Source organism: Mus musculus, chromosome 10, assembly GCF_000001635.26.
Source record: "Mus musculus strain C57BL/6J chromosome 10, GRCm38.p6 C57BL/6J".
Lineage (NCBI taxonomy): Eukaryota > Metazoa > Chordata > Mammalia > Rodentia > Muridae > Mus > Mus musculus.
The window spans coordinates 45102951-45127514 of record NC_000076.6 but is presented as its reverse complement, the minus strand read 5'-3'; the positions used below and the strand labels follow the sequence as shown (position 1 = coordinate 45127514).

The 24564-nt window shown below is 45.4% G+C and overlaps 1 protein-coding gene across 2 annotated transcripts in view; it reads right to left on the bottom strand.

The window, feature by feature from the left end:
- Prep (prolyl endopeptidase) overlaps positions 1 to 24564 on the bottom strand; it is a 95536-nt gene that overhangs the window by 35237 nt on the left and 35735 nt on the right. The window contains exons 1-5 of one of the 2 annotated variants that reach the window (XM_011243142.2): positions 19878 to 19967; positions 19638 to 19743; positions 12261 to 12452; positions 6675 to 6872; positions 1448 to 1551 (exon numbers count right to left, since the gene is read on the bottom strand). In XM_011243142.2, the coding sequence (XP_011241444.1) occupies positions 1448 to 1551; positions 6675 to 6872; positions 12261 to 12452; positions 19638 to 19743; positions 19878 to 19913 (636 nt within the window). In that variant the 5' untranslated portion in view covers positions 19914 to 19967. Of the gene's footprint in view, positions 1 to 1447; positions 1552 to 6674; positions 6873 to 12260; positions 12453 to 19637; positions 19744 to 19877; positions 19968 to 24564 lie in introns of those variants that run through there. The other variant, NM_011156.3, reaches the window with a different exon arrangement.

The window sequence follows — 24564 nt, the reverse complement described above, 5'->3', positions numbered from 1 at the left end:
AGCCATGTTATATGCATGCGGGGTGGAAACCCTCCCAGATGCCCAACTAGCAATGAAGCTGAGTGTCTAACAGTCAAAGTGATGTAGAAAAATCACAAACACTACAGTTATTCCTATTGAACAAGACTGTACTCAATCTATATGTTACTTCACAATACACAGTGCCTTCTAATAACTCCAAAGGGATCCCGAACACTACTTACAGTTGGAAGCAGTGACAGAAAGGCTGTGTGCCTTGCCCAAGGCCACTCAATATGTACAGGACGAAGTCTGTCCTGTCTGAAAGGGCTTTTGAAATAATAAGCCTGGTGCTTCTGATTTTAAACACTACTCACACAGATTATAATCCAGCAGACTTTCTCAAAGGTCCTAACATACTAAATAAATTAGGACATGTATAATGGACCATAGTCTGTGGTGCAGCCCTTCAGTCAATATACTCAGCAGCCAGTATATGAACACATGGGCACAGCTGTTCTCCAATCAACAGAAGACCAGCTTGCTGGCAGTTAACACAGGACACAGATGGTAAACCGCAATCCTATACCCAATCCAGCTCCCACCTGTTTTTGTAAATACATTTCTACTTAGGGTCTCTATCTAGCCACCAACTAACCTAGTTCCAGACAACTGAGAGTAAAGCACCTCCATCATGCCAGGGAACCACCCTTGAAGCAGTCAAGTACCCGAATATGAGGTCTACTGCACTCTCCTCTTTTATGGTTTTTCAAGACAAGAGCTTCTCTGTGTAGTCTCAGCTGTCTTGGACCTCAATTGGTAGACCAAGCTGGTCTCAAACTCAGAGACAGATCCTCCTGCCTCCTCCTGGAGTGCTGGGTTAAGGGTGTGCACGACGACGACCACCGGACTGGTCTTCTCAATATTCTGGTTCCTGATCTGTAGCCTGCATGATTCAGCCTCCCGGTGGGAGCGCCCCTCCTCCACACAGCAGTGCATTCTCTGGAAGCCTCACTATCATCAGGAAGCTAAATAAGCCAAAAACGGGCGGGGGGGGGGGGGGGGGAGACTTAGCTTGAAAAGAATGATCAGGGACTGAGTGCATGTTGTCTTGACGAGCTTTTAGTTTGCCCATTCATTCAGATGTGCTGTGAGCACCAGCTGGCTCAGCAGAAACATACAAACTTCAGACTGAATCGGGAGACACTACACAGAGCAAATCTTGTAAAGACCTGAGCTTGGCAATCACTACTTCACATAGGCAGACAGACACAGATAGAACCCAAAGACTATGAAGGCCATAACTACAGGGACTACTTGCAGAGACCTAAGGACCTGGCCCAGTGCCTAGAGACAGCAGGAGTACCAAACATATTTGTCCTCTGTATTACTATGGGTTAGCTCTACGCTTTTTGACGAAGCGGAATGGGAACAGCATCCTGAACGTCAGATTTCCTGTCTCCTGTCAAAGAGACCATTTCGTCCATACCTGGATTGTCTGGTAATCAGCAGCATCGATTCCCTTCACCGTCACCTCTCGGAAAACCATGGGCTCCAGTTCCTCTTTGGTAAGATCGCAGTGGTAAATGACACCTAGAGGGAAGAAAGGCTCAGGTCACTTTCAAAGTGAAGCACACAGGCCACAAGGATGCTACACACTACCCGAGGGTAGCAGCCATCAGGGTCCTTGCCCATCACCATTTGGGTGGCTGTGCAAAGCTTCGTGAGGAGAGTCGGATGTGAGCAGTACCCTGGAGAAATGGCAAGTATACCCATTGGCACCGACCGCTTCCACTCCTACGGCACCATGGTGTTAATATTTACTGTCAACTTGATGCGTTTGCAGCAACGTAGGAGCCATGCCCTGGGTGTTTGTGGAGAGAATGTTTGGAGAGGTTTAGTTGAGGAAGGAAGACCTATCCCAAGGGTGGGCAGCACCACGCCACACACTGTGGCCCCAGACTGTAGGCCACTGAGTATCGGCATGCATTTCTCTCTGCTGCCTGGTCTGCCCTAGCATGAGCAAGGCACTGACCATCAGGCCTTCCTTCCTCACTGTCTAGTCACTTTTAGATTTCTGTGATGACCAAGGCAACTTAAAGTAAGTGTGTAATCTGGATCACAATTTCAGAGGGTTAGAGAGCATGATGGCAGAGTGACAGAGCGGCCCAGAGCTCACACCTTGATCTATGACCACGAAACAAAGAGACAGCGGGCAATCCATGGGTTTTTTTAAGCCTCAAATTCCGCTCCTGTGACTCATATCTTCCAATAAGCTCGCAACTGTTTCCCAAACAGTTCCATGAACGGAGCCAAGTATTCAAATAAATGAGCCTGTGGGGCCATTCTCACTCAAATCACCACAGCCACAGAATGTGGGGATCGGGCACACAACTGGGAGCCCAAAGAAATCTTTCCACTGCCTTTGCTTTCCTGTCAAGTGGCTTGTCACAGCAATCAGAAAAGTAATTAACACTGACGTCAACAAGGTTTCTTCAAGCCAGGTCACATGGGAATGCTGGCCCTGCCCCTCACTGCCCCTACTCAAGGTCTACAAGCAGTCAGGGTCTCTTGACTAATCCCTTTGGGGCTTCTACCTGACTCAAACCTAACCATGGACACACATGTAGGCAGCAGTCAGGAACCAAAGGTGAGCCATCACAAGACCTTTCAGAATCAGATGTTCAACTCTGTCCCAGTCATTGTGCACAATGCAAAATACTAATGTATATGGAATTCCAGTTTATGTAATCAATAATAAAAGTTCTAATTCCTGGAATTAGTACATCTCTCTTAATATTTAAGTCAAAGAAACAAGACAAGAGTAGTGCCATGTTGAGGAATGAGCCAGAGAGGCTAGTGTGGAACGGTACCTCACGTACTTTAAGTAGACATTGTCAAGTGTAAGGAAAACTGATCCTGGGATCTCAGTGCTTGCTGGGAAACCAGAAGCCAAATAGGAGTCCCACAGGACTGAGAGAGACGGACTGATCATGGGTTAAAACAGCAGCTCTCTTTCCCCTCAACCCTTCCCACCCCCCAATGTAGGCATTTCCCTAGCAACGTGAGAACCAACACTCAGTACATGTAATATAAATGCATGAGAGTTAGTGAGGGATTTTGTTGTTTGCTTGTTTTGTTTTTCAGATCACTACAGGGTACCCACCACAACCACGGACAAATCTGACTCCTGGGGCCAGGGGTGGGGTGTCTCAGCTCTTTTCTGAAGGGAAGCAGTGTGGTCTGGGGGTAGAGGGAAAAGAGGCTGCTGCTGCTGGAATGTACTGTATGAGAGAAGAATAAATAAGAAATAAGATGGAATAAAGAGCAGGCCTGTGCCACACGATCACTGGATTCGCCTTGATGTCGACACAAATAAGGAAGGGTTTAGGAGCCAGACTTAAGAGCTCAGTGAACCCAGGCAAGCCACCAGGGAACTGGAATTAAATTCCTTAACGAAAAACAAAGGAGAGGAGACATTCTACATTCCTGTTTATACACCAAAGCTGAGACACAATTTTAACACAGAATGAAGTATACAACTGAGGCTGGTGGCCATTAAAAAGAGCTTCACGTACGTACTTCCCTCCATTCTCTATAAGGGCCCACAAATGGTTCCACGAGGGAGGAGGGGGGTCAGCTTGATGGTTGCAATGACAAAGGCATTTTATCAATATTCTCTATGCACAGTCATCTGGGATAGCCCAGGTTAGCCCACTGCACACTCTTACTACTTACTATAGTATGAACCACTGTGACCTACTTATACATCATGTCCCGCCTGATTTAGGTCACACAGGGACAGGGAAACTGCTGAAGAAAGCATTCTGGATCACAAACAGCAGAAGGCTGTCTAGGAAATGAATTGAAGATTTAAAGTAGAAGTTGATTACCGAAGTCCCTTAAGGTCAAAAGGCGTGTCTGGCCTTAAGTTGTTCCTTAACTTAATACTCTCACAGGCAAGGAGACCAGGGGTGTGGGTGGAGAGGGGGGAAGGAGTTAGAGAAGAGAGCGCTCTGGGAAAAGCTAGGGAAGAAGGGCCAGGGGGGTCTGTAACACTGCTCACATGAAGAGAAGAAGGCAATGGGGTTCTGGAGCTCTGGCAGGGCAGGACTTAAGGCTATAAAAAGAGGACTGGAGGGGGGGGGGGGAACGACAACACACAAAGCACCCAGGCCAAGGCACTTAAAGGTTTCTCTTCCAAACCACATGTGAAAGGCTGTCTCCTCCCCACCTCCCAGAGCCAGGCCTGGAAGATACTGTCTTGTTCAAGTCTGGCTGAAGCTAACCTCTAAGCTTCTACAAGTACAGAATTAATCAGTTCAAATACCAACTGGTTTGTGTCACAGGGAATCATTGTGTCCTGTGCTAGACTGGCCTGGCTGTCAGCTTCTCCCGAAGTGCGACCTGAAGTGCACAAGTCACAAACGGGCTGAGGGCAGTCCCTGCTTTCTTGAGAGGCAACTATGCGTTCTCTGATGGCTGCTTTGCACTTGGCGTTAGAAGGCCTAAGTCTGGAAACCCCACTTTCTGGTTTTAGGGATCAGATAGCATTAAGAGAGAAGGGAAGGATGGGGAAAATGAACGAGAGGAGACAGGGAGACAGACAAAGCATCACAGTAACAAATGAAAGCTTCCTCAGAAGCAGCTGGCGGCCCAAGACGAGGAACACTTTTCTTTCCAATCCTCAGAGCCACAGACACAGGCAGTATCTCACCATTTGGCACAGAACCATCACTTCCCACTAGGACAGTGAGCCCTTTGCCCCAGATAATGATGAGCCTGTTCCTGAAATAAAGGGTCACATGGGGTCGCTGGAGAGGTTGCTGGCCTTCGGAGACCCTGGCTTTTATTAAGAGCTGATGAGTCACCCCCACCCTGTGTTCCTGTGCCCTTCATTCATTTGAAAATATAACTTGTTTAGAGTAAATGCCTAGACCGTGAGACCTTGAGAACGACACTAGGGATGGGTGCCTCCCTCTTCTCACAGCTACCGCTGAGCTCTGGGCTCTGGGGAGAGGCAGGGTACCTGATGTCCTCTTGGTGCTGGCTCTGGGCAGCTTCCTCTCTGGCTTTTTCTAGCTCCTCTCAGTCCCCTGAAAGGCACTTGGGGAAGTGCCCTTATGCACCCCAGACCTACCCACAATATCACTCTTCAGGTCCTAGCAGCCCTGTCAGCAGCCTGTCACAGCGTAAGGTAAGATGTCACATGGACCCAGAGGGTCAAACAGAACTGCATCCAGATGAGACATCACTGCCCATCTGGTCACATCCCCAGAGGAGGATGGTCACCTACGAACTGACTCCTGGGCTAAAACACGGCATACATGTGGCTATGATGCTACACAGTGGAGGTGAACCTCTATACAAACAAGAGGAATATGACCAGCCTTGCAGAAAGTATACAATGATATTATTATATTTTAGGAAAAGTTAACTCATGTCAGGAAATGTAAAATATCATCTTAGAAATATTTCTCTTCCCCAATAGATCCAGGATAACACACATTTTTAAATTTAATTTTATTTATTTTTTATGAGGGTGAGATTCATCTAGGAGGCATTCTGTAGGCTGGATGTGGCTGCTCATGGGGTTTGCGGATGCTATCTGCACTGTAAATTTTTGTGCAGATCAAGGGCGGGACTAAGACTTACTATGGTGGTTTGCATAACAATGATGACGCCCATAGGCCATAGAAAGTGGTGCCATCAAGAGATTCAGGCTTGTTGGAGTAGGTGTGGCTTTGTTGGAGGAAATACATAACTAGGAAGTGGGCTCTGAGGTCTCAAAAGCTCAAGCCAGCTTACTTCCTAGGGCCTGCCAATTGGATGTAGAACTCTCAGTTCCTTCTCCCACATGGTGTCTGCCTGCAGGCTGCCATGTTTCCTGCCATGCAGATACTGGACTAAATCCCTGAACTGTAAACCGGTCCCAATGAAATGTTTTCTTTAATAAAAGTTTTTGTGAAGCCGGGTGTGGTGGCGTGAGCCTTTAATCCCAGCACTTAGGAGGCAGAGGCAGGAGGATTTCTGAGTTCGAGGCCAGCCTGGTCTACAAAGTGAGTTCCAGGACAGCCAGAGCTATATAGAGAAATCCTGTCTTGAAAAAACAAAAAACAAAAAACAAAAAGTTTTTATGGTATTGGTGTCTCTTCACAGGAACAAAAAACCTAACTAAGACTTTTGGGCCTGGCGAGATGGCTCAGCGGGTAAGAACACTGACTGTTCTTCTGAAGGTCCTGAGTTCAAATCCCAGCAACCACATGGTGGCTCACAACCATCAGTAATGAGATCTGATGCATCTGAAGTCAGCTACAGTGTACTTATGTATTATAATAATAAATCAATCTTTGGGCCTGAGCAAGCAGGGTTGACCAGAGCGAGCAGAGGTCCTAAAAATTCAATTCCCAACAACCACATGAAAGCTCACAACCATCTGTACAGCTACAGTGTACTCACATAATAAAATTAATAAATAAATCTTTTTTTTTTTTTTTAAAGACAGTTACATTTGATTTGTTGGCACTGAGAACAAGGGCTGTTCCCACTCCCGGCAGAGGAGTTAGTGACATAGCTTTTTATTTCCCTTTGTTCTGAATAACTGCTTTTCTCTAAGGGATTCTGTCTAGAGTATAGCCTGTGTTAGGGACAAACAGAACATCACACTGTGATTTCCCAGGAGAGATTCCGCATCACCACCAGGAAGAAGCCCTCACCTGGAGATAGGAAGGATGTGAACTGGTAGAAGATCTCAGAGTCCTTCTTGCGCCCACTGTAGCCCACCACGCTGCCCACATCCAGGGGGAAGGTCTTGAGGAGAGCACCAGTCGTCAGGTCGTGAAGCTGTAGAATGTTCTTCACGTCATGGAGGTAGCACAAGACCAGGAAGTTGGACCTGACACAAGCCACCCATTCTGAAATGACAGGGAGAGAAAAATCAGAGCCATGTCCCTCGTTTAGCGGGAGAGTGGCTCTAAAGCCCTACTGTGCTCTAAAGCCCCACTGTGCACGAGGTCATGACTCGTGGAAAATCTCATCTTCAGCACAGTTCTTTAACAAATGTCCGCAGCTGCTATGTCCAGAAAATAAAGTAGCCTCCATCTTGGTGATAGTCAACGAGGAGTACACAACCTTTAGGTACTCACTACAGTACAACAACCAGAGTTCAGTCTTGAGAACTGCAAGTTATACAAAACAATTTTTTTCATAGCGTTTTAGGTAGCAGTCATGGTAACCCTTGGATGCGTGAGTTCTGCAGATTGGACACTAGACATGCTGGCTGCAAATATCCCTGTTGTTCTGAGCTGTAGCCGTGTGTTCTAAAGGTCCCTGAGTTGAAGGCTTGGACCTCGGCCCATGGAGCCAGTGAGAGATGGTAGAACTTTTCAAAATGGAAGGAAGTTGGTTAGATGGAACTGGGTCCTGGGAGAAGAAAGGTCTCTAGCCCTCCCCACCTCCCTCTTCCTCTTGTTTTATTTCTGACTGTCCTGAGGTAAGTTACAATGCCGACTATGGCTCACCATGGGCCCAGAAGCAACAGAGCAAATCACCCATGGATTGGGACCTCTAATACTATGAATAGAATAAACCTTTCCTTTTTTTAAAAAAAAAAAAGTTGATTACCTCAGGCATTTTGTCACAAAGAAATAGGAAGTAATGAAAATACCTACATGCCTATTTTGTATTTGATACCATGCTATGGGAATATAGAGAGGGGGAAAAAACAAAACCAAATCATAATCCAGGAATACAAGAGGACTGATCATTTCACAGAAATGTAGTAAGCCCTTGGTGCATCGTCTCGGAGAGACAGGTAGAGGACTGAGGTCACTTCTGCAGACACCCATGAGCACACCCATGAGCACATAATGGAAAATGTGGATGTAGGTGCTGGTGGCTGAGGACCCAGAGAAGATGAGAGTTTTAAGTACAGGGGTGTGGAAAAGGGCTGGGAAGGATTTTCAGGAGACAAGCTGTTAGAGTGTATGGAGGTTTGATTTCTTTATATGTACTGTAATGATAAATACTGCCCCGTAAGGCCTGGTTGCTCCCAGGAATGAGAGAATCGCACATATAATGTGACCTTGCTTGCTAATTTACAACTATCAGTTAAATAAATACACCAACAGCCAATAGCTGGGCAGAAGAGACATAGGCGAGGTTACGGTTCTGTGGCTTGGGGTCTGATGAGACCACAAGGAAGGAGAGGAAGGTGGAAAGAGGAGAAGAAGCCATGTGGTAACAATCTAAAACTCATGGTCATGAAGGCTGGCCTGTTGGAGTTAAGAGCAGCTCAGACGGAACACAGCAAGTAATAACTTGGGGTTATCGATAGAAAAATAGATTCTGGGCTAGAGAGATGGCTCAGCGGTTAAGAGTATTGATGGCTCTTCCAGAGGTCCTGAGTTCAATTCCCAGCAACCACATGGTGGCTCACAACCATCTACAATGGGATGCCCTCTTCTGGTGTGACTATAAATTCAAAGGTTTTATGTATTTTACTCAGGAACTGAATGACCAAAGGCAAGGTACAAGCCCTGATGGAGATTAAATATTTTTATAAGAATGGGAGGTGAGTCAAGAAATGAAGGCCACAGTGAAGAGAGAGGGAAGGACCCAGCGATGCAAGTGCTGATCAGGAGGGACAGAAAGGAATCCTGTAAAGATGAGGAGATTCACTTTGAAGACTCAGAAAAAAAGCCATTTGGTTTTGGAAGACAGTGATGCTGGTAGTGGTCCTGCCTTGGGGCATTTGGTGAGCTGGGGAGAGGGGGGAGTTTAGTTATCCACTGCTGAGAAGGCAGTGGAATGGACAGCAGTATAGAACGATGCTTCTGACATCCTGTATGCCAGACAGGTAAATGCAAAACAGAGGGAGTCTGCGGAAAGCTGGAAGTAAGAACAAACACGGTTATATATGCCAGGAGGAACACTGGGCATGAAGCCGGGCAGGAGAGTACAGCTACAGCTCACAGATTGCCAGGACTTGGTGTAACAGGGTGTCCTAGCTCGGTTTCAGCTGCTGTGATAAACACCGGGACTGAAACCACCTTAGGAAGGAAAGGTTGTCCTTGGCTTGCAGGTTACATACAGTACGTCACTGCAGGAAACCAGGTTTCCTGTCTAGAAGCCTTATATAGAGAGCCCAGACCAGCTAGACATGGACCGCATCATCAGTGGGCCGCACAAGAAAATGTCCCATTAACATGCCCATGTGCTACAAGTACAGCATGAGCGGGTGGGGAAGGAGGAACTAGAATGGCAGACACAGAAGCCAGCCTGAAGTGGGGACAGGCCGGGAGGGATGAAACAGCAGCACAGCGAGTCATGCATCAGGCATACTGAAAGGACAAGATTTCCTGGGGTTTCATGATGGGGTTCTTGACACTGCTTATTTTTATGACCCAAGAACAAACTGGAAACTCACACTCAGAATGTGACTAATTATCCACAAGAGCATCAAGACATTGGCCGCTGTCATCTTGGGTGGCCTTGATTACCACACAAACTTTTCCTTAAGCAAAAATACTAAGAATTCATAATATCTGCAAGTCACTTGCTTAGGAGTGGCTCAGCCTAGCAAGCTATCTCAGGTGTTCATATGACTTACTGTTCTAAAGAGAGAAGGAAGCATGGGTGGACACAGAGTAAATTCCAGCTATCAGGGAATAATCAAACTGTGTTAACCACGAGTACATCCGAATTATAAACTGGACCAAGTGAGTAATTAAAGGACAGGAGACTCGTGGAGTATCATGAATGAAAGCTGACTCTGGAGATGCCCTTTGAGTCACCTCTAGACTGTAGGCACAATAGGGCACTCGTCACTGACAGGGTACCGCAACACTGCATTCTGCACTGATGGTGTACAGCAACCTTTGCTTCTTTTAAGAGATGAGTGTAACAATACTGAAGGCTTCCCTTCCCAGTCTAAAGAGCTACAGCTTTTCAGAAGCAAACTGGCACCCTCAACTGCCAGCTATTAATTTGGATTGTATACAAATGACATAGGATGTCATTTATGGTAGAATTCACAGCCTCCCCATTACTTTAAATGGTAGAAGAGAATTCAGATGGCTGGGAAACAATGACAGCGTCCTTCTACAAAAATCACCACTCCAACCTAAGCTATGCGTAAAATCACCAGAGTACCGACACAAAGACGTAGGCTTCCACAGTATCCTTCAGACACACCAAGACATGTCAGTACTATAGAGTAGGGCCCAGTGTGGCACCTCGGCAGTGCTCCTTGCTGTATCCACCTCATGGGGACAGTTCTGCCTCAGTGGCTCTCAAAGAGACTCTGAAAGGGTCTTGGCCTGAGGATGTTCAAGAAATGAAATGCCCCAGGACCTGCTCTATGACTTAGGAGCAAGAGAAGACATCTTTGAGGAAGACAGGACTGGTGCTGTAAGTCTTCCCACTGTGAAGAGCAGGATGGTTCGCTTTTACCCACTGAAGCCTGGGGTAGACAAAGCGCCACTCTGACCACAGCTGGAGACATGTCTGCACTGCATGAGGCAGGGATCTGGGAGGCAGGGCCAGCTGTAAATTTAGTGCAAAAGCCTGTGCTAAGCTTGGCCCTGGAGTTGTGGGTTTTGCTGGGAAGAGCAGGTGGGGCTGTCATGAGGCTTATCTGATACTGGTATGAGGGTTGAAGGTAGGGATACTAATACAAGGCGTTGGCGGGGTACAGCCAAATGTCCAGGCTGGGAGAAGACGAAGTAAAGTCAAACCATGGAAACTGTAGAAAAGAGACACAGTGAGAAATGCCCATGGGAGCCTGTGACCTTCAGATTAGCTCTCTGCTTGTCCACTGCAGCAGTATCAGACTTAAATCCCTGCAAAGCACAGTGGACAGGGAGGAGTTCCTTACAGGTCCTGATGTGAACCCAGATCTACATGGCTGAGTGCATGTGCCTTAGAGCACTGGAGAACACACTGCAGGAGTGCCTTAGAGCACTGGAGAACACACTGCAGGAGTGCCCTAGTGCACTGGAGAACACACTGCAGGAGTGCCTTAGAGCACTGGAGAACACACTGCAGGAGTGCCTTAGAGCACTGGAGAACACACTGCAGGAGTGCCTTAGAGCACTGGAGAACACACTGCAGGAGTGCCTTAGTGCACTGGAGAACACACTGCAGGAGTGCCTTAGAGCACTGGAGAACACACTGCAGGAGTGCCTTAGAGCACTGGAGAACACACTGCAGGAGTGCCTTAGTGCACTGGAGAACACACTGCAGGAGTGCCTTAGAGCACTGGAGAACACACTGCAGGAGTGCCTTAGAGCACTGGAGAACACACTGCAGGAGTGCCTTAGAGCACTGGAGAACACACTGCAGGAGTGCCTTAGAGCACTGGAGAACACACTGCAGGAGTGCCTTAGAGCACTGGAGAACACACTGCAGGAGTGCCTTAGAGCACTGGAGAACACACTGCAGGAGTGCCTTAGAGCACTGGAGAACACACTGCAGGAGTGCCTTAGAGCACTGGAGAACACACTGCAGGAATGCCTGAATGCACTGGAGAACACACTGCAGGAGTGTTTAGTGCACTGGAGAACACACTGCAGGAGTGCCTGAATGCACTGGAGAACACACTACAGGAATGCCTTAGTGCACTGGAGAACACACTGCAAGAGTGTTTAGTGCACTGGAGAACACACTGCAGGAGTGCCTGAATGCACTGGAAAACACACTGCAGTGTGAGAGAACACACTTGGTATGTGTGGAGTGCAGTGGAGAACACACTGCAGGAGTGTTTTCTCTGAGAAGCTGCTAATCTGCAGCCTGGGTGCAATTCTCCACTGCATATGATACAGTTCTAAATGACCTGAGACTTCCTCACTGAACTCAGCACAAAAACTCACTTCCAGCAAACTCTTCTTTGGATAGAAGGGCTGACTGAATTCCTCTTTAGTGTAAAAACCTAGTAAAAGACTAGTGAGTCTTCTAGATAAATTCAGTTTTCATACGCTCATTTATAAGTCAGCATATTATTTTTGATAAGATGAGTAAGTGCCTGTGGCAGCTTTCAATTAAAAACAGGGGCAGTCTATTCTCTTTTTCTAGCAAGATGGCTGGAAGTCCACCCGCACATCTACAACAGGTAAAAACAAACAGGTAAGGTGATAGAAAAGTTTAAAGCTAAGAGCTGTTACTCCTTTTAGTTAGACAGCACACACTGTTTAAGGATGGCCATCCTAATAATTACAAGCCTGCTTCGTACAGTCAGCAGACCATGGAGGACTGACTTTTCGATGTTCTTGCAAGCACAGTTTCCAAGCAGCTGCCTGCCTTACCTAAGACATCCTTCTCGTGCTCCGGTACGAGCACTTTCCACTTGGACTCGTCAGGGTCCGTGAAGTCGATATTGATCAGCCGATAATTGGGAGAATTGCGGTTCGTCTTGAATGTGAACACTGTGCCCTCGTTGGTTACGTAGTCGTATTCTCCTTCAAAGTTGTCTATCAGTTTTACCCACTTCAGGATTCCTGGGAAGAAAGCAAGCACTTCTATCATCTGATCCTGGGAGAAACGATGTAGGTTTCCACATAGGGAGGCGACAGGTTCTTTTCTTTCTACGAAGTTCACAGCATAGATGGTACTAGGAGCTCAGCACACAAAAAGGAGCAAGGGCTAATTGTAGGTGGGTGCCAAGGAGCCATTGAAAACCTCGGTGCTAAAGGGAGACTGAAGGACTTCATCTGCCCTACCATTCCACACAGCTGCTAAATCATCTTCTACCTGAGCAAGTCTCATATTAAAACCCTTTCCTGCCGCCCTGCAATGCCCCTGCCCCAACCTGGTCTACAGCAGTGGCCCTCAACCAGGGGCAACAGACTCTTCAATTCCAAGCAGCCTTTGGAAGGTCTACAGTGTGTTCCGGTTGCCCTGACTTAGGAGGTGAGGCGTGCTACTGTCATCTAGTGGCAGAGGTCAGAGATGCTATGAAATTGGCAAAGCAGCAGCCCACTCAAAAGTCAGTAGCTAGCTCCAAGTCTCAGCAGCCCTGGCCTATAGCATCAGCTCTCTGCCTGGTTTTACTCTATTCCAGGCAGCACAATGTCTTAACATACTAACCTGGTCCACGATGGTGCCTTTGAACCTTCCAGTGCCTTTCCCATTACACTCCGAGTTAAGTTCCCACACCATAAAACAGTCCTTTCTCACCTTCACACATTCAAAATCTTGCCTCCTCTGCTGAGGTGCTAGGCAAGCCACAGGCGGTTCCTCTACCTGGCCCACTCTCCAATGGCCAGCCACTTCTACCAGGCTCACACTCCATGTTCTTCTCAAACTAGAGCTAAGTGCTTACGGGTTTGCTTGCTACTTCACAGCATAGCTTGCAGGGATTTTAAAGATACAAATAAAGGCTGTACTGAGTGGAGTTACAGCACTCTCCAGTCCTTTATTCCTAAGATCTGGTATACAGTGGTCACCAATAAAACTGTTAACAGCATTTGCTGTCATCCTGTAAATGGCTCTCTGTTGAGCTCCTTTAATGAGTAAAAGCTCACCTGACAACACCTGCTTCAGGACGTGCCTGACACACAGGCTCAGTGACTGTCTTGGAAAATGTATACATGAAAGAACTCTATGACGTTAGGAATTCTCTAAACACCTCCTGCCTTCAATGCCACAGGATATCTATTTTAATCTGGACAATTCGTTCCTACGCCACTATCTTCTATAAGTACCTGACACTCCCGCCATACTTGCACCCAGAGTATCTTTGGATGCTGACTTAAATGTTTCAGGGAAAGTCCACTTCCAACACAGGAGGAGAACCAGTCCTGTGGACAGCATCCCACCTCTCTCTCCCACTGGTCAGCCGTGTGACTGCGGATGACTTCTTTACCCTCTGCTTAGCCTTATTTTCTCAACCATCAGCTAAGAATCATAGGAAACTCGAAAACTATCTATAAAGTGACTGTTGGTCTCTACCCCATAATCAAAATTCAGTGAAACTATTTTTAAAAAATAATTTAAGACCAATAACTAGCAGTAACGATAAAAATCTAATAACTAAATAAAGTAAAAATAATAACTTAAAAAAAAAAAAGCTCCCCTTTCTGTTGGCAATAACCAGTCAGAGAGCAAAGTGAGAGGGGCATCGTTTATAGTGGAGGCAACCTTAGTAAAACACTTAGGGATGTACCTGGCAGGAAATGTGGGATCTAAACAAAGACAAATTAAAAAAACAAACAAAACAAAACAAAACCTCAAGAGTTTTCTAAGGAAGCATGACAGCCCCAAGTGTGAAAAATCAGTACTTCAGAGAGAACGATGCAGTTGGGAATGGGTAACTGTACTGCAGTAAGGTTTGCAGGGAATGTGACGTCTCTCTGAGCCTCATCTGGGGAGACACAGCATGGGAAGCAACGCAGCAGCCTACACAGGCGGTGCCCAGTGAACTCTCGGCCTCCCTCTGCGCACCTTTTCTATCTCCCTCGGCATGCACAAATGCCGGACTTCGGTCTTCTTTTACAGCTGTCATTAAGCCGTCACCACAAACATTCCTCTGCAACTCACATCTTTCACGGGACAGTATCCTGGTGAGGTCTGTTCAGTTGTTGGTTATTGTTGACATCTGTCTAAACTTACTGTGCTCAAAGAATGCATCCTTTTTGTTTGCTTGCTTTTGGATGATGTGTTTGCCTTCATTTTATGTGCACTGGTGTTTCGCTTGCATGTATGTCTGTGTGAGGGTGTCAGGTTCCCTGGAACTGGAGTCACAAATAGCTGTGAGCTGCCATCTGGGTGCTGAGAATTAAACTGGGGTCCTCAGAAAGAGCAGCCAGTGTTCTTAACAACTGAGCCATCTCTGCAGCCTTCTGGTCTTATTTTAATACTTTTCGATTTATTAAGAATAGCCTTTGACTTAAATGTTCTGTACATAACTGAAGAACACCCTAACTCACCGGGAATGACGTGTCAATCTCGGGGTATTCCCTATATATGCCCTCAAGTCTGGGCACCTGGTGGAATTCCGCCATTCACGCCATCGGCCTCAGAGACTAGATAATCGTGTGTAACCGTTGTTAGGCATTTTTAACTTGTTCATGTGCTCCCTAAACTTGGGTCAGACTGCTACCTACTATCCCCAGAATCACAATGCTTAAATGAAACTCATGTGGGTGCTTATGATCATGAAGCTTAATCTCTGTAATATGTTTTAAGACATACTCTGCTATTTACTGAGATTGCTGCATCATTCTCACAGCATAATCTTATCGCAACCATTCTTCACCTTGTTAGCTTCCCCGAGCAGCCTTCAGGAGAAATGCGGCTTCATACCTCAGAGAGGTATGGTCTTGTAGAGGTTTGGTCTTCATGTCCAATAACTCATGTTTCTCCCCTTTGCGGTGGGCCACACCTTACGAACTCCTTTCCACTCTTTTCCACTAAATCTCTCTTAAATATGTTTAATTTCCTCTTATGAGGAGCTGGATTCATGCTGGCAATGGCCACGTGCTCACCTCATAAAAGCGTTAGTCACTTTCTAAGTCTAATGGCTGTTTATAATTCTTAGTAAACACTGGGTGCAGATAGCACACTGCTGGGGTGCTGACAGAACAGCTGAGGGGCCAGGGCCATACCGGCCAGACTTCTCCAAAGGTGGTCTTTGTGCTGCAGCATCCTTTGACAGAAAAATAAGCAATTCACAAAAAAAGGAGAAAAGGTCTTTTGGCTGCACCACAGGGGCTCATCCATTTCTGTTAGTTATAAGTGAGAACCCTGTTGATTTAAATGGACAATAGGAAAATAACTTTTTCAAAGGAGACGTGACTTAATTCCTTAACCCCTTCAGTTCTGCCCGTTTTGTTTATATGTGCCATTATTCACTCTGAGGCCAACAGAATTCAATTCTCAACCTCTCTGCCATAAAGTTAGTGCTGCTTTCTGTAAAGCTTGCTTCTTGCTGGGGACTAATTTGTTTCCTAACTTCTTACGGTTTTCCTAAAGCAAAGACACAGTTCCATTTCTTGCTTTAGAAATGATTAATGATATTAACTACATCTCATAGAAAAACTGCCTCTGCTCCAGAGTGCTGGCGTGTACTGTAATTACTGACCGGCTAAGCTGCTCACTTCTTAAGGAAGCCAATTCTGTCGTGCCCTAATAAAGAATTAATTTATTTGAAAAATCCCAACAGTTCTTTCTGCCATTGAAGGGGAAAGGTTAAAATCAGAGAAAAGAGTTTTAAATTTACCAAAAGGAACATGCTCCCTTAACATAAAAGTAGAAGTTTAATATTTCATGTCATTTTTGGTCAACATGAATTCTTGACTAATTCACCAACATTTAAGATAAACAGTATACTTAAGTGCCATGGCTGCCTCTTCTCTTAAGTAGGATGACAAAAGTGGGGAGCAGATCCAGAGCTGGAGGGAGGTATTTACCCCTACCAGTTAGACACAGCCCACCAGTTCACCACAGAGGTACACGCAGAGAACTCTTCTGATACAACTCTGGATTTGCAGTCAACAAAGTAATAATCAAAACCTGTATTGAGAGTAACTTTAAAAGCCAACCAGCCAACCAACCAACCAACCAGCCAGCCAGCCAGCCAGCCAGCCAGCCAGCCAACCAACCAACCAACCAACCAACCAACCAACTAGCCAGCCAACCAACCAACCAACCAACCAGCCAACCAGCCAACCAACCAACCAACCAACCAACCAGCCAACCAGCCAACCAACCAACCAACCAACCAACCAACCAACCAACCACTCGCCAAGTATGACTATAACCTCCTATTCCGTCATCTAAAATCAAAGTGTTGTGATTCCAAAACTCCATCTCTGTCACAGAAAACGACAAAGGAAGCACAGAGCCCTCTGTACACTAGAAACCCTAACCCTGATCAGTCCCTTCCTGGGCATTTTCCCTATGTTTTTATAATTCCCTGTGAAACAGGTTATTAATTTTCCACTTGCAGACATAGATATCTTGAGAGGGAAAAACAACCTTCAAATCAAGCTACTCAGCTGTAATTAAAATGAGCTATGCAAGTAACTTAACCACCATTCTTCCCATCTGCCATGTCTCCTTTTTAGAGACAACATCAACTTAGTCAGTAACACACATGGTATGTAGCCCTTAACTGCTGTGGGATCTACAGCTCCTGATCCAACCAGCCAGACTGACTAGATGCTGAAGAAAACAATGCATCTGTCCCGAACATCAGACTTCACTAGCCCACAGACAATGCAGATCAGCAACCGCTTACACAGTATTTAACATCTTAGCTCTTAGTATGTCTAGAAAGGATGTGAAACACACAGACAGATGTAGGGGGTCCCAAGAGAACACTATGACCATTTATATAACAGACTTGTGGATGCTGTTGTCTGCCAGGAGTCCTGGAATCCACATCACACGGACATCAGGGAACAACTGTTTTGCTTCTTTAAATAGCTGTAATCATATGACTGATTCACAGTGATAACAAACGAAATGCTCTAACACTGCCCCATGCAATTACTTTTGAACCTAAACTGAGTGGCCCCGCGGGGCAATCCCAACCACTGTGGTTTGTTTCTGTTATCCTCAAATGTAAGGCTAGTGAAGTAGTAAATTATGAAAAGATGGGGCTGGAGAGATGGCTCAGCAGAAAAGCGCATAGGCCTTTTACCAGAGAACTCCAGTTTAATTCCCAGCAACCACATGGTAGCTCACATCTGTCCATAACTCCGGTTCTGGACATCCATCATCCTCTACTGGCACAGACATACGTGTGGGTAAAGCATCCACCACCCCCCCATATATATATATAGATATATATCTCAAAATAAATAAATAAATAAAATGAAGAAGATTACAGGCCCTGCACTACCTGGGAACTGGCAGCCGTCTCTGCAGCACACCCACTGGTGATCAGGTTTGCCTCTGGAAGTCTGACGGGAACAGTGACCCTCTCTCATTGACCCCCAAACTGACTAGCTCAGTAACCTCATGAAAACTGTTAACTTAGGACAGTGTCATAAGACCCATTATGTGGGGACCCATAGGTTATTGACCTGGCACACTAACTTAGGAGTTTCTGTCAGGGAATTCTGTAGATATGATTAAAGTAGAGCACAGGATATTGATCTGGGCAATAGATGAGCCTCGCTCAACAGCTGAAAAGTCAAAGCTTAGAGGTGAGGCTTCACTGGAGAAGAAGAAATTCCACTTAGGAAAACAGCATCAGCCTGCTTATGCTTGACAACTGGGCCCACAGAGCTCACACTTGCCGGAATGGTGAGTTCGAATTCACATAAGCCGACTCGCCAGCAATAGGATTCTCTCTCCTGTAGGATTCACTCTCTTCCCCCACCCCATCTGCGTCTCTCCTACACACATCCACAAGCATCCACCTGGCAAAGGGAACACTGCTCTGTGGCAGTAAGGTGGAGCTAGCAATCGCACACAGCTCAGTGTGGGAACATGTGGATGGAACTTCCTTACCTACTGGAAGTTAAACAATTCGTGTGTTTTAATTTGTTACCTTGTATCCTTTTGTAGCATAAGTCTACTTAATAATTTAAAGATTTGATGACGTTATAAACAGAAGATGCAAACAGCTCTCGCACTCTCTCTTTTGAGAAGCAACAGGTTATAACTGGGAATTTTAATAAACCAGGGGAAGCCCAAATCCTTCCTACCACCTACAAAGTGTGAGTTCAAGCTCAAGGACAGCAACAATGTGGCCAACCTAAAGCTGGCTGGGCTATACAGAGCCTCGGAGAATACCTGTCATGGCTTCTCCTTACGGAAGGGGAACAGTGGTGGCTGTAGCTTTAAGTAAAATAGATGGCTTTAGTATATATATGCATAGCACTAGAATAAATTACTGACCATCCTGCTACATGCCTAAATATACTCTGTGATAGCCAGTTAGGTTCTATTAATGAGGCAACTAAATTATAAATATAAATTGTATACTTTGAAGGCCCGAGTGAAGAGTCTCTATTGTACGCTAACTAGTTCGTTAGGCGTCCTCATCTGGATGTCAGCTTATGTGATAGGTTTTCAGAGCTGGTCAAACTTCAACATAGTAAATTTATGGACTGAAAAGCTTTAATGTCTGACAGTAGTACAGCAGGCCACCTTTCAACTGGCCATCAGCCCAAGCTGGCCTCAGACTTACAGATCCACCTGCCTCTGCCCACACAGTGCTGGGTTAAAGGCCTGTACCACCTGCCTGGTGACTCCCTTCAATTTTTAAGGGGCTGGTTCTGCACTGTCTATGGTGACATACAAGGTTTCAGAAAGCAAAACCAGACTACTCCTGTATACACAGCTCAGGAAGGGTCATCATATGATTACTGGTTAATCTGGTAAATACCCACTTTTATATTAACCACCTGCCTCTGACAGTTTGCATCCTAACAACTATATGACGCTAAACAGCTACAGGTCAGTACTCCAACTTCTCCCTGACACAAGAGATCTTACCACAAACAAGAGCAGAAGCACTTACACCTAACCTACAGGGAAAACTCAACATTAAGAGCCAGCTTCATCTCCTTGTCTTTATCTACATGGAATAGCACAAAAAGAAAAATCTGTATGAACTGAGCTGATGTGGTAGAAAGGAAGATGGTTTCTTGAGTGGCAACTAGAAGATTGAAACACCACCTTTTGATGGGGCATCCTGGGATAGTTACATAGGTCTGAAAATGACTTACCGGTGATACCATTGGGTTCTTGCTGGAGGTCACAGTACCACAGTCGGTTTACTGGATCACATCCCTCCCAGATGGATAACAAGACGTACCGGCCATCGTCGGATAGCTACAAAGAGGCAAAAACAGCACATAAGCCCAAGTCCCAGACCTGTTCTCTTAGCCAACTGTTAGATATGCATTAATAACTGTTTTCATCACTATGACCACAGAGCTGAAAGAAGCACCGTGAAGAAGGGTTACTTTGCGTTTATAGTTTAAGAGGCTACTGTCAACCATGACAAGGAAGGCTTGGCAGCAGGAGCTTGATCACATCTGGGTAGATCAGGAAACAGAGACTGGTGGGAAGCCAGGCTGGGCCACAAACCTCAAGGCCCACCCAACAGTAACATACTTCCTCCAGCTAGGCCACACCTATTCAAGGGACCTGTCAAAACAGTGCCTCCAGCAGGGGACCAAATGTCCAAAAGGCTTGGGTGGACATTTCATGCCCAACTAAGGGAAAAAGGAAACTTCAAATGCCTTTACTCCAAACTCAGGACCTGAGAATGAAGTAACTCTAAAAAACAAAGTACATAGGTATAGATTTGCATCCTGTCTTGCTGCTGGTGTGTGTGAACTCTGCTCAGGCAGACAAAAAGAGGAAAGCAGGACCCTAGACTGTAGGTTACCCTAAGCCATCATTAGGTGCTGGGCTTGCCAGAAGTGCTGTTATAGTGCTCAGCCTAAAATGGGCGAGGAACCAGCCTGGTGAGGAACGGGGTTCTCTGACTCCTAAGTGGAGGACTTGGGACTGAAGGGAGCACAGAGTGCCCTTCTGTGGGAGAATTAGGTGTACTGTAGACGAAGGCTTTCTCCATGTTCCCAAGATAATTCTTGATGAGAGAGAGAGAGACAGTCCATTCTTGTCCATAGTGTGTATTCACTGATCATAGTGGAAAATGAGGCATACAATTTCCTCAGGGAGGACCAGAGGTTAAATACCTTTTGCAGGAAGGACTGTCCAGGAAGGGAAGCTCATTGGCTAACCCTCCAAGGCCCATCTATATATCTCATTAACATGAAGAACTGTGTGTTCTGTGCTGCGAGACCACTGGTCACGTTCTTGTGTGGGGCGTTGTGGTCATGTGTTCCAGGCCAGGAATCTGGTTGGGAGTAGGGAAACTCCTCCCATCCACAGGTGGGTGCCAGGGTTTCTAAACCCACTCAACCAAGTTTCCTGACATGGTCCACTGCCCACACATAGGTATTTAAGAATTACCAGTAAAATAGGGTGTAATAACGTCTATTTAAATTTCTTACCTATTATCTAAGAATGTGTAGTTTGATATTTTTAACACTAACACATTTAACCTCTAGGTCTGCCTGTGGGATACCTGTATTTAGAGTCATGGTTTTAAAGCAGCAAGGGTTAGCAGATGGGTACAGATACCAAGTCCAGGGTCACATTTGCAAATGTCTGCCGAGTGGTGCTTCATACATTCCCTTAGTCAAGTCTACCACAAGATCTCAGAGGGAAAAGGCCTCGACTTCTGGGAATTTCAAGTATGAAAAAGCATAGCCAGAGGTAGTAAAAAAAAGAAAAAATCATGATAAAAAGCTAAAGTAAAGATAAGTGTTATTGTAAGACCTGGTGAGAGCGGCATCAACCTACGCTTATTCTTCTACAGCTCATTTTCATGTAATATCTTTTTGATTACTAGCTTTCACTGATCTATATAAATGTAACCTACACATTTTACCTGCTGGATGCTATACATACAATCTAGGGATTCCACACAACTGAGCCTTCTCCCTACTATTAAATATTTAGATTGTTTCAGTTTCCTTCATACAATAAACGATTCCTTAGGAAAATCTTAAACATATCTGTAAGCTAAAGTACTTCCCAGGTGGGAGACCTAAAACGGAAGTAACCAGTCACTGGATATGTATATACTCAACCTTATTAGACAACTGTAGTGACTTCTGTGATTACCTGGCTGCAGTGTATGAAATTCGGTATCTCTACAGTCGTATGATTGTAAACTTTATGTCAACTTGGCTGAGCCACAGTGTTCAGATATCTGGTTAATCAAGATGCTTCTGTAGTAATGTCTCTTAAATGAGTGGGCGCGCGCACACACGCACACACACACACACACACACACACACACACACACGAATGCATGCAGACACATGAATGCATGCACACGCATGCAGACAGACAGACACACACACACACACACTGTTGACTCTTTTAACTTTATTTATTTTTTTTATTAGATATTTTCTTTATATACATTTCAAATGCTATCCTGAAAGTTCCCTATACCCTCCTTCCACCTTTCTCCCCTACCCACCCACTCCTGCTTCTTGGCCCTGGCATTCCCCTGTACTGGGGCATATAAAGTTTGCAAAACCAAGGGGCCTCTCTTCCCAGTGATGGCTGATTAGGCCATCTTCTGCTACATATGCAGCTAGAGACACAAGCTCTGGGGGTACTGGTTAGTTCATATTGTTGTTCCACCTATAGGTTGCAGACCCCTTCAGCTCCTTGGGTTCTTTCTCTAGGGGCCCTGTGTTCCATCTTATAGATGACTGTGAGCATCCACTTCTGTATTTGCCAGGCACTGGCATAGCCTCACACGAGACAGCTATATCAGGGTCACACTGTTGACTCTTGTTCCGTATAAGAGCCTTGCTACACTTTCTACCTGTGATCCTTTAATTTGGTCATTTCATAGACATATTCTAAGTATCTATATGTACAAACTCATGTTTTATTTATGTATATTAATGATGTGTCAGTAAACTCACAGAAAATGTCACACCAGACGAAGGAGACAATCACACGTAAGCATGGAACTATGCCACATATTACACATCAACAAGTGCCACAAATAATAGGAAGAAATCTTAGCAAAGGGGGCAGGACATGTGGTGAAGGTCTGTAGTTTTAAAAATAGCACTGGGGGAGGCCCCTTAGCACAGCTCACTGGCAATGCCTCAGAGCTGTCATTTCATTTGACATTATCTGTGTGTGTGTGTGTGTGTGTGTGTGTGTGTGTTATCTGGAGGCTCTTGGTATTTTCTTGTTACTTTCACTTATTTGTAAGTAGATTACTACAGACTTGGCCTTAACAGTGTTCTTGGGATTTGCTGTGCTCCTTGGATCTGTGGTTTGTGTATTTTAACAAAAGTACCTTTTTTTTTTTTTTCAGCATTTCCCCTCATTTACATTTTAAAAACACCCTCATCTCTATCTTGGCATGTCAAACAATGAGCTTCACTTGGTCCTGTATAACGTTTTCTAAAAGCCGTTGTAAATTATTTCTATAATTTTTAAAGTCTTTGCTAACTCATTTGCCATTTCTGAATCTATCCGTATGATTAAGGATTTTCCTGGCTCCAGGTCACATTATTGTGCTTCATCGGCCATGTGGTGACTTCTGAATTGGACTCTGTGACTTGGAACGTCGTCAGGACTTTTTCTCTCTAATCTGCCTGTAAAATGTTTTGAATCAATTAATTTTCTGGCAAACCAGTTGGCCCCATTCCCACTTGCTCTCCAGCTTTGCTGGCTCAGGTCTGCAGCCTGACTGCACAAGCTCTCGCTCTCTAGGGACCACTGACTCCCTAGGTGCTGATAAGGCTTTGTGACTTTTGTCATAACGCTGTCACCAAGCCTTGTCAAGCGGTTAGTGGTTTATAGCTCCTGGGTGTTGAGCTCAGCCTGAATTAGGGAGCCCCATTCAATGCGCATGCATCCTGATAGAAGCCACAGAGTGATCCAAAAGCAAATCCCTGTGACTCTTCCCAGGAAGTCGCCACCACCACACACACCTTCAGTCTCTCTGGATCCTCAGTTTGGTGAGAATAAAATGCTCAGTTTCATTCCCAGACCTGTGTGTGTGTGAGTGCGCGCATGTTGCGTGTCTGTGTATATGTGTGTGTATACATATATACATATAATATACATATACATACATACATACATACACACACACACATATATTTTAAAGACAGAATCTCATGAAGCTCAGGCTGGCCTTGAACTCACTATGCCACCACAGATGGCCTTCAGTTCCTTCCTGGTCCTTCTGGCTCCACTTACTGAGTGTTAGGATTACAGGTATGTACAACTACACCTCAAAGTCAATTTCTTTATGACCCTTTTTCACTTCCGACTGATCAGAGTCACACATTTCATTTCTTTTCTGCTTTTACTAAGCTAACAAACTAATGCTCGTCATGTTAGCCCCACCTTTTTAGACAGTCCTATATTAAAAGCATCAGTAATCACAATTATAATTTTATTAGATATTATGCAAAACAGCCTCTTTAACATTAATTAGTTCAGGCTTTTGTTCTCTTGTCCTTTGAAAACAGACAGAAACTGTGCAGCTGCTTCGAGCCAGGCCACATCAATCACAAGTGACAGGCCTTCAGCTGCAGCGCCTCAGTCAATGGAAAAACAGAACAGCAACGTTCGCGCGAGAGCACCAGACCTTGGCGAGCAGCTGCTTCTGGAGTATCCCAGGAGCATCCCAGCACCACCAGACTAACAGCCCCAGCAGGTCACAGTCAGTCTAAGGCAGGGGTCCCAGGGCACACCGCTGTCACAATGACAGTTAAGACAGGTGTCGTCCTCTTGGTGATCATCACAGAGTCGCATAATTTGCCTAACTGGAAACACCTTTGTATTTTCAACGTTCAAGCTGTCAATCTCAAAACTATGTCTACATGATTTTCCTCTGAATGTACAGATTAGAAAAAAATACCTTTCTCCACTAAAAATTAATTAGGAACAATAGTTCCTTAGCTTCTTAGAATACTTTAAGGTTATTTTAAAGATGATTTTTAGAGATCACTGTGAAGACAAACATTCTGCTAATAAGGTCTTTCTGACTCTAACAGATAAGCGGTGGGGTTGGGGGGATCAAGAAGC